The 21,032-nt window shown below is 38.4% G+C and overlaps 1 protein-coding gene across 2 annotated transcripts in view; it reads left to right on the forward strand.

Annotated features, from left to right (window-relative positions):
• The window catches only part of LOC124788056 (caprin homolog), a 77,766-nt gene extending 63,891 nt beyond the window's left edge, over window positions 1-13,875 (forward strand). For both annotated transcript variants that reach the window (XM_047255136.1, XM_047255135.1), the window contains exons 11-12: window positions 10,678-10,821; window positions 13,072-13,875. In XM_047255136.1, coding sequence (XP_047111092.1) covers window positions 10,678-10,821; window positions 13,072-13,163 — 236 coding nt within the window. In that variant the 3' untranslated portion in view covers window positions 13,164-13,875. The remainder of the gene's footprint in view (window positions 1-10,677; window positions 10,822-13,071) is intronic.
• The last annotated feature ends 7,157 nt before the right edge of the window (window positions 13,876-21,032 follow it).

A 21,032-nucleotide genomic window follows, 5' to 3' on the forward strand; every position in this document is an offset into this window, starting at 1 on the left:
TGAATTACTTCAATAAAGGAATATTTTAATGTTCATTTTTTTTGGGAGGTAATTTGGAGGTGTGTGTGTGTGTGTGTGTGTGTGTGTGTGTGTGTGTGTGTTGGTTCGATACACAGCATCTCACCAGACGCACCCAAACCTGAGTAGCCACGTAGCTGCTGTTGGTGGTGAAATCTTGGCTTCATTAAGTGCACCAAGAATTGTAGTGGGCCAGAAACAAAATGCACAGCACAAGAAATAAGGTTAGGGTTCCTACAAGCTATAAACTTCCTGCAAAACTGATGTCCCATTGTTCACTTGTGAAATACCTTGCCAATAGTTCATTGTAAATTTTTGTTCAGTGGTTCACCTATATTGGACTAGTTTGTGATAAAGGTTCTAAATAAAAAGGAAGCTTACAGTTACTCACAAAATGAAGCTTCCAAACTATATAGTGACACTATAGTGAAATAATCAATTTTTACACTGTTCTGTTCACATATGCGCCACTAAAATATATTGCTTGAAGCTTATTTCCTGCTTTTTGATTGTCTTCCTAGACAGCAACAGTTGGCCCCAACTTGTCATCTGTTGATTAATGAAAGGAAATACTGTCGCCAACCGTTTTTAGACACCAAACTTGGAGTAGGCAGCTGAGGGTTATATACATTATGTGATCAAAAGTATATGGACACTGGCTGAAAATTACTTAAAAGTTCGTGGCCTCCATCGGTAATGCTGGAATTCAGTATGCTGTTGGCCTTGTTGACAGCTTCCACTCTCACAGGCATACATTCAATCAGGTGCTGGAAAGTTTCTTGGGCAATGCCAGCCGATTCTTCACCCAGCGCTGCACCGAGGAGAGGTATCTATGTCAGCGGTGAGGCCCGGTGCAAAGTCAGCATTCTAAAAAATCCTTAAAGGTGTTCTGTAAGATCCAGGTCAGGTCTCTGTGCAGGCCAATCCATTACAGGTATGTTACTGTGGTGTAACCACTCCGCCACAGGCCGTGCATTATGAACAGGTGCTCAATCATGTTGAAAGATGAAATTGCCACCCCAGTGAGAAGTAAGAAGGTGCTTAAAACATCAGTGTAGGCCTGTGCTGTGATAGTGCCATTCAAAACGGGGTGCAAGCCCCCTTCGTGAAAAACACGACCACATCATAACACCACCGCTTTCGAATTTTACTGTTGGCATTACACACGGTGGCAGATGATGATCACCGGGAATTTGCCGTACCCACACTCTGTCATTGGATTTGCCACATTGTGTACCGTGATTAGTCACTCCACACATTTTTCCACTGTTAAATCTTCCAATGTTTACACTCCTTACACAAAGCGAGGCGGCGTTTGGCACTTACGGTATGATGTGTGGCATATCAGCAACCGCTAGACTGGGAAATCGAAGTTTTCTCACCTCCCACCTAACTGTCGTAGTACTTGCAGTGGATCCCGATGCGCTTCGGAATTGTTGTGTGATGGTCTGGATAGATGTCTGCCTATTACACATTACTACCCTCTTCAACTGTCAGCAGTATCTGTCAGTCAACAGACAAGGTTGGCCTGTATGCTTTTGTGCTGTATGTGTCCCTTCACATTTCCACTTCACTATAACATCGGAAACAGTGGACCTAAGGATGTTCAGGAGTGCAGAAATCTCACATACAGACGTATGACACAAGTGACACCCTATCACCTGACCACGTTTGAAGTCCGCGAGTTCCGCGGAGTGCCCCATTCTGCTCTCGCAATGTCTAATGACTACTGAGGTCGCTGATATGGAGTACCTGGCAGTAGGTGGCAGCACAATGTACCTAATATGAAAAAAGTTTGTATTTGGCGGTATCTGGATACTTTTGATCACATAGTGTAAGTGCAGACATACTGCACCAACACGATAGGTGGCCTTATTGTGAAATGAGTAAAGTGCTGAAAGATTTAAAATGGATCATTGCAAGAGAGGACTTCCATTAGTTTTGTCTGACAATAGAGCAAATGTGAAAGTTTGAAATTGTAGTATGAAGTGTAACCTCGTCATAAGTTATGGGGGAGATTTGAAAATATAAAAGTGACTGGCTCACATGTGATCACATGGGCTTTGTCTTGTGCATCATTGCAATACTGTTTTCAAGTTAAGTGTCTGGATTTGACACCAGGTTCTACGAGAATCAATAATAAAGCTGTCAGAGGAACTGCTTATACCTCACTCCTTACTTATCCATGCGTGCAGGTACACTTTTCTTTTTTACGCATAAAAATTTAAAAGCGATCATTGACATGTCACACACAAGAAGCTATGCACCTAAGCTGAAGACATAGGCCACTTTAGAACTTTGAAGTTATCCTTCTACTGTCAAAATGGCTTCATGAGAAGTGGAACATTCCAAAAGGCAGAAATTTATTCAGAGAAAAGGTCGAAGAAATTGCTCTGAAACTAGGGAATTGAAGATTTGATTTCAGCCCATCAAGTGGCTGGCAGGTTGGTTTGGGAAAACGGATAAGGACACAATAACAACTGACCATGATTTCAGGCAGTAAGTAAAGTATTCAACATTGGAAGAAATTACCACCATTAAAAAATTTTATAACACTTCCCATCTACTGTTTTATTCGCAGTGCATTGATGACTTTTGAAATTTGTATGTTTCTTATTTTGGATGCCAAGAGATGGATGCAATAGGAAAAAATGTCATTATCATTGACAGATGCCTTGTGTGTCCAAAGGTAGTAATGTTCATATTCATTTGCTGTTGTTTCTAACCAATACCAACCAGATAATGACAACTGCCAGTTGTTTATGCTGGCAAGGATAAAGTGAACTTCACTTCTCAATTACTACTTTTACCATAAAAATAATGGACAGTCATTAATGTTTCATTCATTTTGTGTGCCATTTAGTTGAAAGGAAATTGAGCATAAACAATTTAGTCTTCTTTCTGGATGCTGTATTTAAACCGAGTCATCAGTTGATTTTCTACGTGACTTAAAAGTTAATGCCTATTGAGTTAATGAAAACTGTAAGGCACGAAAATGCAGAGAGTATCAAAAAGAATCATCCAATTTGGAATGTCTATATTTCTGAAACTAATAAACATATACAATGATTTTCGTTTTTTGATGAACGGGAAACTGTTTTTCATACCGGAAACTATTTTTCATACCTTTCATAGATGTTCAATACGCCCCCCCCCCCCCTTGAGATGCACGGCATATGTCATTGGGGTATTCATACTGTTCCCGCACTGCAGTGAGCATGTCTTGAGTTACAGCTTCAACTGCTCTTACGTGATGCCTCAGTTCCAACACTGTTGTTGGTAACAGAAGCACATAAACAGTATTTTATAAATCCCCGTAAGAAATAATCACATACGGTCGGGTCTGGTGACCTTGGAGGCCAGTAATGTAAGGCTGAATCATTTGGTCCAGTAGAACTAACCCGTTGTTCAGTAAACCATTGATTTAAAAATTTCTGCACTTCCAGAAGCCAGGGTGGCGGTGCTCCATCCTGTTGATAAATCAGTCTCCAATTGCGCGAAAAGAAAATTCTCAAGCATATCGACATGTGTGCTTCCTGTAAAAGTGTTCTCAGCAAAGAAAAATGGATCATACACATTTTCTCATGAAACTGCACAAAACATACTAAATTTTAGTGTCCCTCTTATGTTGCAGAACTTCTTATGGTTGTTCCATGCCCCATATTCTCACGTTGACAGTTCACCTTTCCATTTAAATGGAATGTCACCTCATCACTAAACACTGAGTGTAGAGGAAAACCGTCATCCTCGACCTTGTCAAGAACAAAATTACAGAACTACACACACGTTATCACCTTCACCATTTTGTGTGATCTCATGTGTAAACATTGATGCAACACACACCAGACGGACATCGGGGCATGTTGAGCTGTACGGTAAAAAGATTTCTTGCAGACGGATTCTTTCGATGTCTGTCAGACACCTGGGGATGGCCTGGTGATATGCCTTTACACAACCAACCTGTTTCCCAGAATTCTTCTTGCCATCGTCTAATTCTCTGTGCTGTAGGAGGATGCACACTTATACGGGATGATTCATTTTGATACACCCTTTATATTCTAGGATTTGTTAAGGCCAAGTCATATGGCTTTGTGATAGTGCTACTGATGTGATCGAAATGTCTCAACAGTCTTGGTCACTTCATTGGCATATTTCAGCTATACCCCTATTTAAGGAAAAAGTATTTCAAAGAGATTTTTTAAAGAAATTTCTCCAAATAGTAGTAGTTATGAGGCCTCCATCACCATATCTTGATTTGTAAATAGAACATGGCAATGGCTTCTATTCATAAAAGCATAGCAACTTACGGAGAAGTGTAAATACAGCTGATAACAATATTTCCACAGAATTTGATACAAAAATTTTGACGGACATTGCCCTTAACTGTACAAAGATTTTGAAGGATAAGTGATTCTACATATTTTCTACGCATGCCTATCCATTGTTTGGCATATCTTGTATTTCACAAGTAGTGATCTGTCCTTGATGGGACGCTATACTCTAACCTTCCCAGAACAGAGCACATGTTTGTAGTAAGACGATACTATTACGGATGCGTGACACCAAAATGAACGTTATGCTACACATTAGATTTAATACGAAATAGGACATTTGGAGAAGCCAACAAAAGAGGAATGGTAGGAACAACAGGGTGTATACATGGACAAGGAAGAAAAAATTCCCAGATATCCCGTTTAAAAAATATATTTTTCCCGGGTGAAAATACACTTTTTCTGTGCTAAGTGACAGAAGGTTTTCCGTAGATTTTTTTCCCCTCAGAACTATAAAACTTATCAATCCTTTGAATGGTTAACATTTTACACAATGGCATAGAACTTCCTGGGGAAAAAAGACTGGGAGAGAAGTTTTCGAAAGACTTTTGATGTGCAGCAACATATACGCTGCATGTTTTCATATTACAAAAGTATAAATTCGAATTGCACCAAACACAGCACATTAATTCCCAGAGCATTCAAATAGATTGCAATGTCCTTTTATAAGCAAGACACAAAGAGGAAAAGATAATGGTTTACATTAATATACATAGTATAGCTACAAGAGAAGCTGAGCTTCCACATGTAATATTGATCTTTATGTGTTATATTTTAAGATAAATCACACAAATGTGCCAGTAAACTTAAAATAATGACATAAATGACGGGTCTTCTGGGCTCGAAACTCTTGTGAGTGGGTTGTCCTCAATGTGTTCAGTTTCAAACGCTCTGTGATTTAAGAAATTCATCCCACTTTCTCCCTCGTAACATAACTAATCTTGCGTTAAAAATGTTAGAAATAGGTTCGATTTAGCAGTTGCCAGATAGTGCCAGAAAACGGCATTATTGCACGTGCGCAGCTGCAGTGGTGTAGGAAGCTCGCATGTTCATATGCATAAAGCATTAAGAGAGCTTACATTATGCCATAAAAGAAAAAGGATATCAGAGGATATTCCAAGAGCATCGAAATTTGGTAAACCATACTAAAATGCATAATTCGGCTTGAAGTGCACATTGGTTTTTTCCATATTCACAATGAAGTAGGTACCATATTTTTGCCCTCCATAGTTATGTGAATGTATTTTAATTCACTTGATCGCTCCCAGCCAGAGATATCCATTTTGTCTTCATGTGACGTGGGAGCTGTAAACGAAGAGGAATCAGCGAAATCACTTAACGCAAACACAGGTCACGTGGAGACTAACCCTCTCCCCACAACAACTCGGACAACTCTGTGCATGCACAGATGTGGCAGCTAGGACATGCGAGAAAATTTTTTTTTCATTATCATCTGGCTGCTTGCAGCTACTGCCGATACAGCTGACAGCCACACTTCAAGTAGTGGGAAGTGGGAACATATTGCTCACACGCGAGTCAACTGCGCATGAGCCCACTGGCAACTGGTCAAATGAACCTAATGTAAACAGTTGTAGTGTCATGCTCATAGAAAGCAGTGTATTGTTGCGAAGTATTACATAGTCTTGACATATTTTTGCTGTTTGCAGACGCTTGTGCATGCATGGTGTTTTGTTGTTGTAAATTATGCATTTCCTTTGCCACTAAAGTTTTAAATTTTTTCCTCTCGTTTATATTTTGTTGTTGCATCATTCTCCAGTAGCAGGATACAGTAACATTTTTTGCTGGAGAATCAATTCTTACCAGTCAAAATTACAAAAATTTAACTGAAAGCTAAACCAAAGAAAAATTCCTGGGTATTTCCCGGTTTTCTCCCGGATTGAAAAAATTCCATGTTGTCTCGGATAATATACACCCTGGACAATACCAGACCTGCAATGCAATTTTGTGATGACGTTCGCTGTTTTTCTTCTTTGTTGATTGTCATCTGCGTTGGTGTACTGGTTGAAACATGGGTGGTGGAAGTCCAACTACTGTCTACTGTAAATGATGTAGCTGACATGCACAGTTGTGTTTGTCTTTTACATTCACTGTTCAGAACCCCACAATATTACGCAGTTACATGGCCAGTGCTCTATTGTTTAACTTTTGATAAGCCTCATATATAGGTTGCAGGCAAACATCCACATACTGCTACAATAGTTTACTATTGAACATCTACAAGCAGTAAAAACCTAACCATAAAGTTCACAGTTCCTGAAGAATAGAAGGGCACGTATGGAGCAGACAGTCTTTGTCTTACAGCACGGCCTAATTGTGTAACACTTATTTCACAGTTAAATTGAAGCATTGTTGTTCCAACCAACACAGGTTTCCCATCTGAAACTCGATCATGGACTGATTGTCTCATTCCAGGAAGGGGGCCCTTATCTATCCTCACAGTACTGAAACTACACATTGTTCGAAGTTAATATTACAGAAATTACGATTAAAACTTAACTCATTAAATTAACTGAATACATCAAAAAATTCCGTCTTTTTAACACTTCCTTCTACTGCAAGGGTAAAGCCGAATTTTGTTTAAATCATTAAATTAACATATATAGTTATGCAAACAATACTTTTGACAAAACTAAGTACTTGGTAATTAATTTAAGGCTGGCTTTGCTAACATGTTTTCGAATAGATACTTTGATTACTAGCATTTAGTCTTCCAAACGTTTACAATAATTATAGAATTTATATTTGTTTATAAGTCAACAATAGAATTTAAGTTGTGAAAAAATTACTCATTTCACCCTATAACAAAAGATACTAACTAGGCATAATCAAAATTAATCAGAAAACAAACTGCATACCTAAAAGTAAGCACAAAATTAGATCTTGTTATATTCCTTAAAACTGAGAGCCAACCTTTCTCTTTTTTGAAAATACAAATTATATTCACATATGGTAATGGTAATTAGTTAAAAGTGAAAAAACAAATTTAAGGAGGCAGGTGGCAAAACAAGAGGGGAAGTAAAAATATCCTAGCTTTCTTTCACACTATGCCGACTCAAACCATCATACTTGAACTTGCCTGCCACTCCACCCTCTGACTGTAGGCTGTTAGATTGGTAGCATCATAAAACACATGCAGCACTAACTGTTTTGGGACAGGTTGGAAAGGGAATCATCTAAAATCATATTTTCCACTTGCAATTAGCTGTTCGTTTCTGGACAGTGAAAGCGTACAAGGCATGGAGTGCCATCAGTCCACTCACAGCTTACAGCGTAAACCATTAATAAAGAGATCCATTGCACAAAAATGTTTATTTATTTATTTCTTGTTCCGTAGATCCAGTTAGTGAGTCAATCACAAGGATATGGAACGTGTCAAATTGTACAGGTTTCAATTTAAACTTACAATAAATACAAGGGCCTTTCAATGGCAAATTGTACATAGTTTAAGTAAGACATACTATAAATACAGTAACAGATACAATGTCAGCTAGATAACATAACTACCATTTGACAGAAAAAGGAGCTTCAAATAAAGGTTAAAGATAAGAGCACAAAGTTAAATCAGATATTAGGCCTACAAGAGTAAATACATGTACAGCCAATCTGTTGTTACAAAAAGTGTGCTAATGCCCAAATGCACAATAAAATCAATTGTACTACTTCTAGACATAATACGTTTAGTGATTGTATACATTTCCTTTCAGGTATTCATCCACAGTATAATAAGATTTCTCTGTCAGGTAATATTTGACAACTTGTTTAAATTTTGGCAGTTCTGTATGAACACATTTGATATGTAGTGGTAGAGCATTGAACAGCTTAATGCTGGAGTAGTAAACTCCTTTTTGTACCAGAGTGAGACGTTTCATTTCTAAATGTAGATTGTTTTTGTTTCTGGTGTTATAACCATGGAATTTACTGTTGTCTTGGTAGATGGAATAATTTTTGCACACAAAGGTAAGCAAGGAAAAAATATACTGTGAGGCAGTTGTTAGGATACCTATCTTCCGAAACAAGTGCCTGCAAGAGTGTCTTTGATGGACCCCACACATTATTCTGATTGCTTTTTTTTGGATGGTGAAAACTTTTTTTGCAAGTGGTTGGTTCCCCCAGAATATGATAGCATATGACATCAATGAGTGGAAGTAGCCAAAGTAGGCAACCTTAATAGTGTCAACTTCAGCCACTGAAGAAATTACCCGTAATGCAAATGTTGCCGAGCTAAGTTTTTTACATAGATGAAGAATGTGAACTGACCAATTACATTTACTGTCTATGTAAGCACCCAGGAATTTTGTGTCTTCAACTTTCTGTATTGGTTGATCTCTACATTTTATGTTAATTTCATCGGGATTACTTTGTGATGTATGGAACCTCATATGAGTTTTATCTGCATTGAGCGAGAGACCATTTGAGGAGAACCAATTTAAGATGTCATTAAAAACAGTATTTGTAGTTTTTTCAAGATCATGATCAATCAAATCGTCAATTAGAATTGTGGTATCATCGGCAAACAGGGTAAATTTGCTGTTTGTCTCAGAATAAAGAGGAAGATCATTAATAAAGATGAGGAAAAGCAGTGGGCCCAAAACGGAGCCTTGAGGCACACCACACGTTATCGTGCCCCATTCAGACGAGGCAGGTTCTCCAGAAGAGCCATTTAGCATTACAGTCTGCTTCCGATCCTGTAGATATGATTGCAGCCACAAGCCAACAGTACCACCTAAACCATAGTATTCTGCCTTTTTCCAAAGAATTTGGTGGTTTACACAGTCGAAGGCTTTCGTAAGATCACAAAAAATACCCACTGGAGACATTTTTTTGTTAATGGCTTCCAAAACTTGGTTGCTAAAAGAGAATATTGCCTGTTCAGTACAAAGACCGGCACGAAAACCAAACTGATTTTTGCTTAAAATACTGTGGAAGTTGAGATGGTCTACAATCCTCCTGTGCATGAGTTTTTCTAGAATTTTCGAGAAGGTAGTTAATAGGGATATTGGGCGATAGTTTGTAACAATGCTTTTATCCCCTTTTTTAAAGAGAGGAATCACTACAGCCAACTTAAGTCTGTCAGGGACAATCCCATCTTGTAGGGATGCATTGTATATGTTGCATAAGACGGGACTAACAAATTTATAACAGTGTTTCAGTATTTTACTAGAAATATTGTCCACACCAGCAGAATTTTTATTTTTTAATGATCTAATTACTCTTAAGACTTCGCTTACAGTAACTGGAGGTAAGGATATCTGTGGGATTCTGTTACTAATAGCTTTCTGTAGGAGGGACAATGATTCTTCCATAGAACCATTACAGCCTGTCTTCTCTGCTGCTCTCAAAAAGTGGTTATTAAATATTTCTGCAACCAACTCGGGTTTCTTTATAATACTGTCCCCTGTATTAATCTCTACCTGAGACATGTTCCCTGTTGTCCTGCCAGTTTCCCTCTTTATTACATTCCATATAGTTTTAATTTTATTTTCTGAGCTTTCAATTTCTGATTTTATGCACATACTTTTAGATTTATTTATAACCTTCTTGAGAATGCTACAGTAAAGTTTGTAGTGTTGTCGTTTCTTTGGATCATTACAAGTCCTGAGAGAACTGTATAACGTCCTCTTTGTTCTACAAGATGTTATTATCCCTGTAGTGATCCAAGACTTCTTGGCATTGCCTATATGACTATTTCTAACTACTTTTTTGGGAAAGATGGACTCAAATACAGACATGAATTCATTTAAAAATGAATTGTACTTTTTGTTTACATCTGTTTCCCTATAAACTCGGCTCCAGTCTATCTCTTTTAGGCTATCATTGAATTTTTTAAGGCCCTGTTCATTTATTATCCTAAAAGATTTCCAAGAATGCTCGGAACTGTTGCACACACTGATGTAATTGAGCCTAAGCAATTGACCACCATGATGTTAATCCCATGCTATGATCAAATTGCATAAGCCAGCACCTGTCTGTTGTTGCAGCATGCTGTGTAACATCCCAAATAATATGGTTATGAAAAATCTACAGCATAGAGATAAATCCTGTCCAGTTTGATCTGTTGTGGCATGCTTGCAGTTGATTTTATGTTTCCACTTAAGACTGTTCTCTACTGCTAGAGCTTGTTGTAACATTGGCCTCTCCAGTCATGTGAGAACATACATATGCTTAGCACAAATTTACTTCTGTTATTTTTTATTGTTCAGTTATAAAAAAATCGTGATATAAAATTGATAGCATGGTATATAAAATGATTTGCATTGAAATTTGGAAAAACTTTTCTCATCCTCCCCTTCTGTGTCCTTAATGCTAGGTTACGGCTATCGAAACAGTGAAGGAGGCAGCAATTACTACCAGAACGGGTACCAGCAAAGAGAGAACTTCAGTGGTGGTGGTAACTATGCTGGTGGTTACAAGAGAGGAGGGCGTGGAGGACCAGGTGGTCCCAGAGGAGCAGGTAAGGCATTTTAAAGTGTTAAATTAGTCAAATGAAAATCATTCATCTTGTTTGTGGCAGATTCTAAGTAAAACTTTTTTTTTTGGGGGGGGGGGGGGGGTTTGAGCATAATGGATAAATATACTGTGAACTGTAGCAGCCATCTCTCAGCTATTAGGGAAAGTTGGTAATTTAGCAAGAGGCTTTGAGATGGAACTGTTGAAATCCTGACATGGTGTGCTGTGTTATCATAGCATATGAGGGCTGTTCAAAAAGTAAGGTGACTTTTCAAATTCCACAGGCAAAAACAGATGTTCACTGTTTCAAGTGTACAGCATACTTAGTTTGTTTCTGACAGATTGAAAGGTTAGACGTGTTTTTATGTGCTCAGCAATTTGATTATTATAAAAAATGGAGCAAAGAATTTGCATCAAATTTTGCGTGAAAAATGGAATCAAGTGCTCTAACATACTTGAAATGTTGACCGTGTCATATGGTGAGTCCGCTCTAAGTAAAAAAAAAAAGTGGTACAAGCTCTTCCAAGATGGCCTAGAATATGCCAATGATGAACCTCTCTCTTGATACCAAAGCACATCAACAGATCATATGGTTGAAGCTGAGAAGAAAACTGTTTTGGAAAATCGTCTCATTACCATAAGAGAAGTTGCTGACGATGATTGCATGTCTGTCGGCTCGTGTCATGCAATTTTTTCAGGTGTTTCGGGTACGAGATGTGTGTCAGTGTAGTTTGTTCCAAAACTTCTCAATTTTTATCAGAACAACTGTCACATGTGCATCACTCGGGAGCTCTTGATGATGTCAATGGTGATCCTGATTTGCTCAAAAGGGTCATAACTGGTGATGAAACATGGATTTATGGTTGACGTCGAAACCAAAGCCCAATCGTCCCAATGGAAGCATCCCGAAGAGCAAAGACTAATAAAAGCACACAAGAGTTCGATCAAATGTCAGACTTTTGCTCACTGGTTTTTCAATTACCATTCTGTAGTGCATCATGAGTTTTCGCCTCAAGGTCATATGGTCAATAAGGAGTATTACCTTGATGTTATGTGCCGTTTGTGAGAAGCAATACACAAAAAACAAATGGAATTGTGGAAAAAAAAATCATGGCTTTTGCATCACAACAATGCACCTGTCCATTCATTGTTGCTTGTGAGAGATCTTTTGGCCAAAGACAACACAATTGTGCCTCAGCCACCATATTTATAGGATTTGGCCCTGTGACTTTTTCCTGGTCCCAAAACTGAAGAGACCAATGAAAGGATGAAGATTTTCAATGATTGAGGAAATAAAAAACTGCATCGTGGGAAGTACTCAAGGCTGTACCGAAAAAATGCTTATGAGAAGTGCTTCAAGGCTTGGAAGGAGCATTGGCAAAAGTGTTGTATCTGAGGGGGATTACTTTGAAGGGGACAACATGAATATTGATGAATGAATATTTTTTTCATAAAAATATAAAGTCACCTTAATTTCTGAACACACCTCGTATGTTTCATTTGGTGCTACATCAGTTATTGAAACGAATGTTAGAACAGTTCTGGAAGGCAGACCAACGGGAAGAATTGTGGAGGCTGCTGTCCATGCTTCTTCGGTTCCCGTGTGTGTGTGTGTGTGTGTGTGTGTGTGTGTGTGTGTGTGTGTGTGTGTGTGTGTGAGGGAGAGAGAGTTAGTTTTCAATACTATTATTTTCAAAATAACATTACGTTCTCACAATGATTCAATTTTATCCAATGATGTTTCATTCATTTTTATGTTTACAACTCATTAAAATTTATTTATGTTTTTTGTACCATCACTAGGGTCAGTACAGTCCCAGCTTAAACTATTTGTTTTTCAATGTAACACCTACGAAAATAGAATTGAACAGCTGCTACACAAAATACCTACGACAATAAAAAATTACTGCCCACCAATTTTTGTACCCATTGTTAAAGTTTTTTACTTTGGCCATTGTTGTACCCTTCCTTGTACCACTGGGGTAATATGAATGTTGTGTACTTCTAGTACTGATGTCTGTTTTACTCATCTTTGCAGTGATGCACAAGTAGCTAAAATGAAAGTGTTTCCATTCCTTGTCTAATGTATTTTCATTTGCTGTGGTAGCTATTAGTGTAAGAGTTAAAAGTTGAAAACTGATTTTTTGTTATTACTGAAACCAAGTAGTCGTTTAGCTCTTCTAATTTTTCTCTGCTAGTGCATTGAAAATGTCATCTCTTTATATTTAATAAGAAAGCACTTTGTTTTTTACAGGCCAGAGGGGTGGACCTGGAAACCGTGGTGGCAACAATCCTAGAGGTGGTAGAGGTGGCAACTTTCCCCGTGGTGGTGGCAGCAAGCAGTAACAGAAAATGATGCTTCTGTCTCACATTATGCCATCAGTCCTTGTTATGGCGTTATCATACGTACAGTTGAAGATGTGATCCTGTTGAGTGTGTGCTTTAACTGTATACGAGGAACAATGAGTTTATCTGTCTGTTGTGTGGAAAAAGACAACAGATCTCAAGTGACATTTTTGTTCCATGCTTTTTTAAAGATATAAAACTGCAAGATGTAATGTGCAATGACTAAGCAAGTAATCATACTGCATACTTTTTGAAGACTGTGCTAGATTCAAGCATTTTATTATTTGTGCAAATATAATGATCCCTATAGTTGTTGCAGAACTCTAGGGTGTGTTTGTAATTTACAGTTGCAGTACGTCTTGCCAGTTTTGAAAGTTTTGGGTACACAAGTTGAAAGAACCACACAATTACAGACAGGTATAAAAGTATTATAGTTGTCAGAAGGCAGTTTTCACTGGACAACAACTGATATGATAATTCTTAAAAATAATTTTATAATAAAATGCAAAAAAAAGAGTACACATGTATTAAAAAATGAATAACTAAAAAATACAGAAATTTATTTCATAGGCACTTAAGAGAACCTGCCTGAATTTTTGTTGACTGAGTCAGAGCACTCCTGTATTTATTTTGTGCCTTATTTTTGCTGTTTAGTAATGTTTTCTGTTTGACTGGTCTCAGAAAACAATTTAATTACAGACTTTTTAATCAACTTTTGTTTATTTAAAATTATTCATGATTTAATAGTGAACTGAAATAAAACACAACTTTGTTAAAGGAGAGTTGTGCTTTAGGCCACTTTGTCCATATATGCACCATTAACATATATCGTGTTACCATATATGGAAGGCAGAACAAAAAATATTAAATATCTTCATCACAAAATATTGCAGTCAATATGCAGGGTTACCGTATTTTCCAGACCCAATGCCACAAAGCAGTGCTTCAAAAACTAAATATCCGTATCATTGAAGTATGTACCAAAGTTGAAGAACTTCAGTCTTTACTATGCCTTAAGATAATAGTTCGAAGAAAATTTGCTGCCCACAGTAAGCAGCGTTGAGTAGTAAATGGATACACTAGTTGTTAAACATTTAATATCTTCAAAACACTTTTAGTTTTTAGAGGTTCACACAACACTGAAAGGTTACATCGTGATGATATTTTATGGCAACCCATTTGCAAGAGTTAAATTTGAACAGCTCACTATAAAGACTATAGATATGCTTTTTGTGTTCAGGAGAACATACATCATTCTTGACAATACTGGGTGTGTTCCTGCTGCAGTTTAATAAAACACAATGGAAAACCCTAGCAGTACAGTGAGCTAATTTGTTTTATCAAATCATCTCTTACAATATTTTAGCAAAATTGTGTAAAAGAGAGAAACCTCCCTCAGCAGTGCTTTGTGTGAAGCCACTTATGGTTGAGCAGAAATGTTAAGACATCAAGCAAGATAAATTCATAAGGAAATATTATTTTGTCCTGTTCCACTGCTAACCATAGTGCAAATGCTTTGATATGCATACTGCACTGACACAATATCAGGATGTGAAAACTGTTCATTCCTTTTTCCCATCCTCTCAACATCTGATGCTGCAGAACTATCATTGCAGAAAAGGCTGGAATTACTGTCCACTTCAACTTTGGATGAACCTTCTTAAAAATATTTCTTTTCCTTCGCAGTAATGAAACTTTTTGCCTCCAGTATGTGGGGCAGATCACATAGCATGTTCATTAAGGATGTGACTAATATTATTTGGGGCACGCCATATGCTCTTGCCACTTGACACTGTCCTGACGACTTCTGTAACTGCACACTTTTAAATTGTGGCATGATTGGATGTCGCTGTTGCCTTTTCTGATCGTGGGGTGTTCAGTGTCGGGTGTGAGGCTCTGAGGGGCGTGTTACAGTAGATTTGGTGATGGGGGTTATTCTGTTCACTTTGATTTTGATGTATTCTTTACTTTGTTCCAGGCTGTGGTCACAGAAGTTTCAATGGATAGTACCAAGGAAATGAATGCACACATTTAAATTTAGCTTTCTCTATGAGTAAAGATGAATTTTGGTTTACTACAGCAAGGCTATAAATGCAGAACGAAATTTTCACTCTGCAGCAGAGTACGCGCTGATATGAAACTTTCTGGCAAATTAAAACTGTGTGCCGGACTGACACTCTTAATTCGGGACCTTTGCCTTTTGCAGGCAAGTGCTCTACAAACTGAGCTACCCAAGCATGACTCAAGACTCCTCCTCACAGCTTCACAGGCAGAGCACTTGCTCGCAAAAGGCAAAGGTCCCAACTTAGTCTTGGTCCGGCACACAGTTTTAATCTGCCAGGAAGTTTCAGGCTATATATGGTATTATTTTCATTGGGATGCTTTGCTATACTAGTTTTCCATGTTCAGTGAGACATCTAGTGAAGATGACCCTTCATAAGGCTGCTGGGGAACATACTGCTGCAAGGCAGTGGTGTGCTTCATGCACATGCACAAAAACTTCTATGTGACAAAATGCAAAGTCTGCTGTCACTGTGACCTGACTATCAACTTAACCTCAGAATTTGATGTCATGACTTCTGATTTATGTAGGCACTTATAAATAGAGAAAAGAAATGAGCATGACTCAAATTCTCAAAGCTTTTCTCCAAAAGTGTGCACTATGAAACTGGAAACAATGAACATGCTTTTTATGTCTTGTGGCACACTGATATTTTGATACATTTTGCAACTGAGAAATTTAATGAAATGTCAATATGCAAGCTGACTGTCTAAAATACAGTATAATGTATACAAAAAATTACTCTGCTGCAAGTAATTTGTGTGGTGTGAACACTCAATAGTTCTACTACACAGCCTCATCTCTTCAGTGGGCTTAAGGTTGGTAGTGTTGGCTGCTGATGCGTAGATTTGGTAACTGGTGTCTACGTAAATGCTCCTTATGGTACAGGCAAGTGTTTAGACTGGTGCAGTCTAAATCTATCTATATGGATACTCTGCAAATCACATTTAAGTACCTGGCAGAGGGTTCATCAAACCACCTTCACAATTCTCTATTATTCCAATCTCGTGTAGCAAACACCTGTATCTTTCTGTATGAGCTCTGATTTCCCTTATTTTATCATAATGATCATTTATCCCTTTGTTAGTTGATGTCAACAAAATATTTTCGCATTTGGAGGAGAAAGTTGGTGATTGGAATTTCGTGAGAAGATTCTGCCGCAACGAAAAACACCTTTGTTGTAATGATGTCCATTCCAAATTCTGTATAATTTCAGTGACACTCTCCCCTATTTCGCGATAATACAAAACTTGCTGCCCTTCTTTGAACTTTCTCGATGTACTCCGTCAATCCTATCTGGTAAGGATCCCACACAGTGAAAGAGTATTCTAAAAGAGGACGGACAAATGTACGGTAGGCAGTCTCCTTAGTAGATTATATTATTCCCCAAGTGTCCTGCCAATAAATGCAGTCTTTGGTTAGCCTTCCCTGCAACATTTTCTGTGCATTTCTTCCAATTTGTTGTTTGTAATTGTAATTCCTAGGTATTTAGTTGAATTTACAGGCTATAGATTGGGCTGATTCACCGTGTAACCAAAGTTTAATGGATTCCTTTTAGCACTTACGCAGATGATCCCACACTTTTCATTATTTAGGGTCAATTGCCAATTTTCGCACCATACAGATATCTTTTCTAAATCGTTTTCCAGTTTGTTCCGATCTTATGATATCTTTACTAGTCGATAAACAGCAGCATTATCTGCAAACAACCTAAGAGCACTGCTCAAATTGTCTCCCAAATCATTTAGATAGATGAAGAACAGAAAACTGCCTATAATACTACCTTGGGAAATGCCGGAAATCGTTGTTTTTTCTACTCTGAGACTTTCTGTCAAATTACTACAAACTGTGATCTCTCTGGTAGGAAATCCTGAATCCAGTCACATAACTGAGACGATATTCCATAGGCACGCAATTTCATATAAGTTGGGTGGTACAGTGTCAAAAGCCTTCCGGAAAGCCAGAAATACGGAATCAATTTGAAATCCTTTGTTAATAACACTCAATACTTTGTGCGATTAAAGAGCTGATTGTGTTTCACAAGAATGTTGTCTTATAAATCCATGTTGGCTGTGTGTCAACAGAATTGTTTTCTTCTAGGTAATACATAACATTTGAATACAATGTATGTTCAGAATCCTGCTGCATATCAACTTCAATGGGGCCTATAATTTAGTGGATTATTACTACTGCCTTTCTTGAATATTGGTGTTACCTGTGCAGCTTTCCAGTCTTTAGGTACGAATCTTCCGTTGAGCAAACAGTTGTATATGACTGTTAGGTATGGAGCTATTGCATCAGCATACTCGGAAAGGAACCTAATTGGTATACAGTATGGGCCAAAAGACTTGCTTTTATTAAGTGATGTAAGTTGCTTCACTACTCAGAGGATATGTACTTATACGTTACTTTGATTCGAATTTTGGAATATGTACTACTTTGTCTTTCGTGGAGGCATTTCGGAAGGTTGCGTTTAGTAACTCTGCTTTGGCAGCACTGCCTTTGATAGTATCTCCATTGCTATCGCGCAGAGAGGGTATTGATTGTGTCTTGCCAGTAGCATACTTCACATACAACCAGGATCTCGTTGGATTTTCTGCATGGTTTCGACACAGTTTCGTTGTGAAAGCTATTACAAGCATCTCACATTGAAGTACATTCTAAATTTCGAGCTTCTGTAAAAGATTGCCAATCTTGGAGATTTTACGTCTGTTTGAATTTGGCATGTTCTTTACATTATGTCTGCAACAGTGTATGGACTCATTTTGTGTACCAAGGAGGATCAGCTCTGTCATTTATTTTGTATAAATCTCTCAATTGCTGCCGATACGATTATTCTGAATTCAAGCCACATCTGGTCTACACTTACATTGTTAATTTTAAGAGTGGAGATTCTTTCAGGAAGGAGTGAAGTGAATTTTTATCTGTGTTTCTGAATAGGTATATTCTTCGTTTATTTTTTGAGGATTTGGGGACTACAATATTAACTCCCGCTACGACAACCCTGTGTTAACTAATCCCTGTATCCGTTTTGATGCTAGTTATTAATTCAGGATTATTTGTTGCTAAGAGATTAAATGTGTTTTCCCGACCGTTTACTATTTGCGCTGGTTCATGAACTAACCGGTCGAAATAATTTTCAGAGCAATTTCAGTTGATGTTTTATGCGTACCTCTGGAATTAGACATGTATTTCTGCCAACGTATCAAGGGTAAATTAGTCACCACCAACTATATTTTGTAAGAGTCGGGTACGTGTTTGAAATCACTCAAGTTTTCTTTGAACCTTTCAGCAATTGTATCATCTGTCAGTAAAAGGATACAATTATTATTTTACTCTGGTTGCCAACAATGACCTCTGCCCATAATAACTCCACTTAAATTTCACAAGATAAACTACTAACAGCAATGAACACGCCATCACCAACCGTGTTTAGCTATCCTTTCAGAACACCTTTAGGTTTTTCGCAAAAACATTGCCTTTAACAATTTGAGCATCAGTGCTTTCTATTAGCGCTTGGAGCCCTGGTACTTCCCCAACACAGCTACGACAATTTACAACTGTTATACTGATGGTTCCTGTATCTACGTTCTTCCTATGTTTGGCCTGCACCCTTTGTGACAAGCCCTTTTTGTGCCCTGCTACCCATGTAGCCACCTCCAGCGTGTAGTGGACTCCTGACATATTCAGCGGAATTCAAAACCCAACCACCCTATGGAGCAAGTCGAGGAATCTGCAGCCTACATTGCTGCAGAACCAGCTGAGCCTCTGATTCAGACCCTGCACTCGGCTCTGTACCAGAGGTCCACAATTGGTCCTGTCGACTATGCTAAGAGTCAGCTCTGCTTTCATCTAGCAAACAAGACTGGCAGTCTTGACCACTTCTGTTAGCCGCTCGAAACCAGAGAGAATCTCTTAAGATTCAAAACGGACTAACATGAGAAGCCAACTGTAGTTGGCTGCACCCTGTGCTCTTCATGGCATCCAGAACAACCCGTTCTACATATGCAATGAATCATCCCAGTTTGTACACGGAGTGCACTTGGCTCTCTTCCCCTTCTTGGCAGCTATGTCCCTAAGGGGGCCCCATAATACACCTGACATTGGAGCTCCCAACTATTAATAATACCACCCTCTGTGATTGCCCAGATCTTGCAGGCTGAGAGTTTTCCTCTTAAACGGGACAGGAGACAGTACATGGTTGAGCAACATATGATGATTTGGAGACAAGGTCCGAGAAATTTGAAAGTAAGGGAATTTCCCATATTGGGTGGGTGCTATCAATGGAAAGCTTGTGATAATTTTTGCCCCTGTCCATTATGGCTACCTGTTCTGTAATCACATTTTTTTTTCCTCCATTGTGTTGCTTACTATTGCCAATGCTAACCGATATTGGCTCTTATGAAAAGGAAGATAAGAAAAATATAGGGCATCATTTCAGTTCAGAAGTGGCACTTTATTTCCAACTTCTTGCGAACTGCTCAATTTTGAAATTGTTTATCCAGATGTTTTTGTATGGGATGAGGAATTAAGATTGAGAGCAAACATGATGAAACCCTACTACCGACCAGCTGTAAATTGACAATGACAAAGCACTTTTCAGTTACCCTCTTCTGTTGAGCTCATAGGATGTGTAAAGACGCCTGTGTTATGAAATGAAGGAGTTTGCATTTTTTATATGCCAGTTACTGTAAAGCCTGATTTAGTTATAGTAACTTGTCCACAAAACCTACTTACGGATGTTTTCCTGGAGAGTAGCAACAACATGTATGACATAGATAAAAATAAGCCCTCACCATCTACATAACTTACACCAGTTGCTAGGGATGGTGATTTTGACAATATAGGTTTTCTGTATGAGATTCATATATGAACTATTTCAGAAGCCCCATAGGGATGGTAGTGTGGCAGATCAGGTTACTAAGTTCATGGGACAAAGTAATCCAGTGAATTGTTAAGCTTTTACAAATGGCACTGTAATGGAGTCACATACTCAACTGCATGTGTACTGCCTCTATATCAGCATAAGGCAGTAGTGATCAGTGAGACATTTGTGTTTCAAGCAAGATAGTAGGAAACATCAGTAAATGTAACGGTGCGACAGAGTGGCAAAAAGGGCAATTTTGTTTAGCCCGTGCCCATGGTCATATAGTGTTTAGCAGCAGACTGTTCAGTCTGTATACAAGCAGCGGCGTGGCCACAAAACATATCAGAATTGTGGTTGGAATAAGATCCTGGCTGAGAGGGACCAGAGACGCATTTTGTGGCTTGTGAATCCAAATTGCTTCCAAACTCAATACGAATTGCTGCACGCAGTGAATGAAGGTCCACCCGACCAGTTAAAAAGAGAACATTGTGACAGGAACTGCATGCAATGAACATTTGGAGTTGGTCACCTTGCAAGAGGCTGTTGCTCATGCTCACATAAAGACAACATCAAAGTTCACCGGGCTGGTAGAATGTGACTGGTTTTGAGATCACTCCACCACCCCACTGCATCTTGACTGGCCTGCAAAACAATCTGACTTGAGCCCTGTAGAAAATCTGTGTGACACGCTGGGATGAAACTGCACAATCAGATCCTCAGCAAGTGGCTTAACCTGGATGCAATGTATCCACACAACTTTGTGGACTCACCTTCCTGACCGAAGCCAGGTGGTTATCAAGTCCAAGGGCAGAATTACACTGGTTTAAATGATACTTGTAATGATATCGCTCATGGTGACAAATTTTTTGTCCATTAAAATAGCTATTTCTGGTTGTATAAAGGCTGATGTAATTGTAGTACACACTGCATTCACTCTGAT

The sequence above is a fragment of the Schistocerca piceifrons genome, chromosome 3, assembly GCF_021461385.2.
Source record: "Schistocerca piceifrons isolate TAMUIC-IGC-003096 chromosome 3, iqSchPice1.1, whole genome shotgun sequence".
NCBI lineage: Eukaryota > Metazoa > Arthropoda > Insecta > Orthoptera > Acrididae > Schistocerca > Schistocerca piceifrons.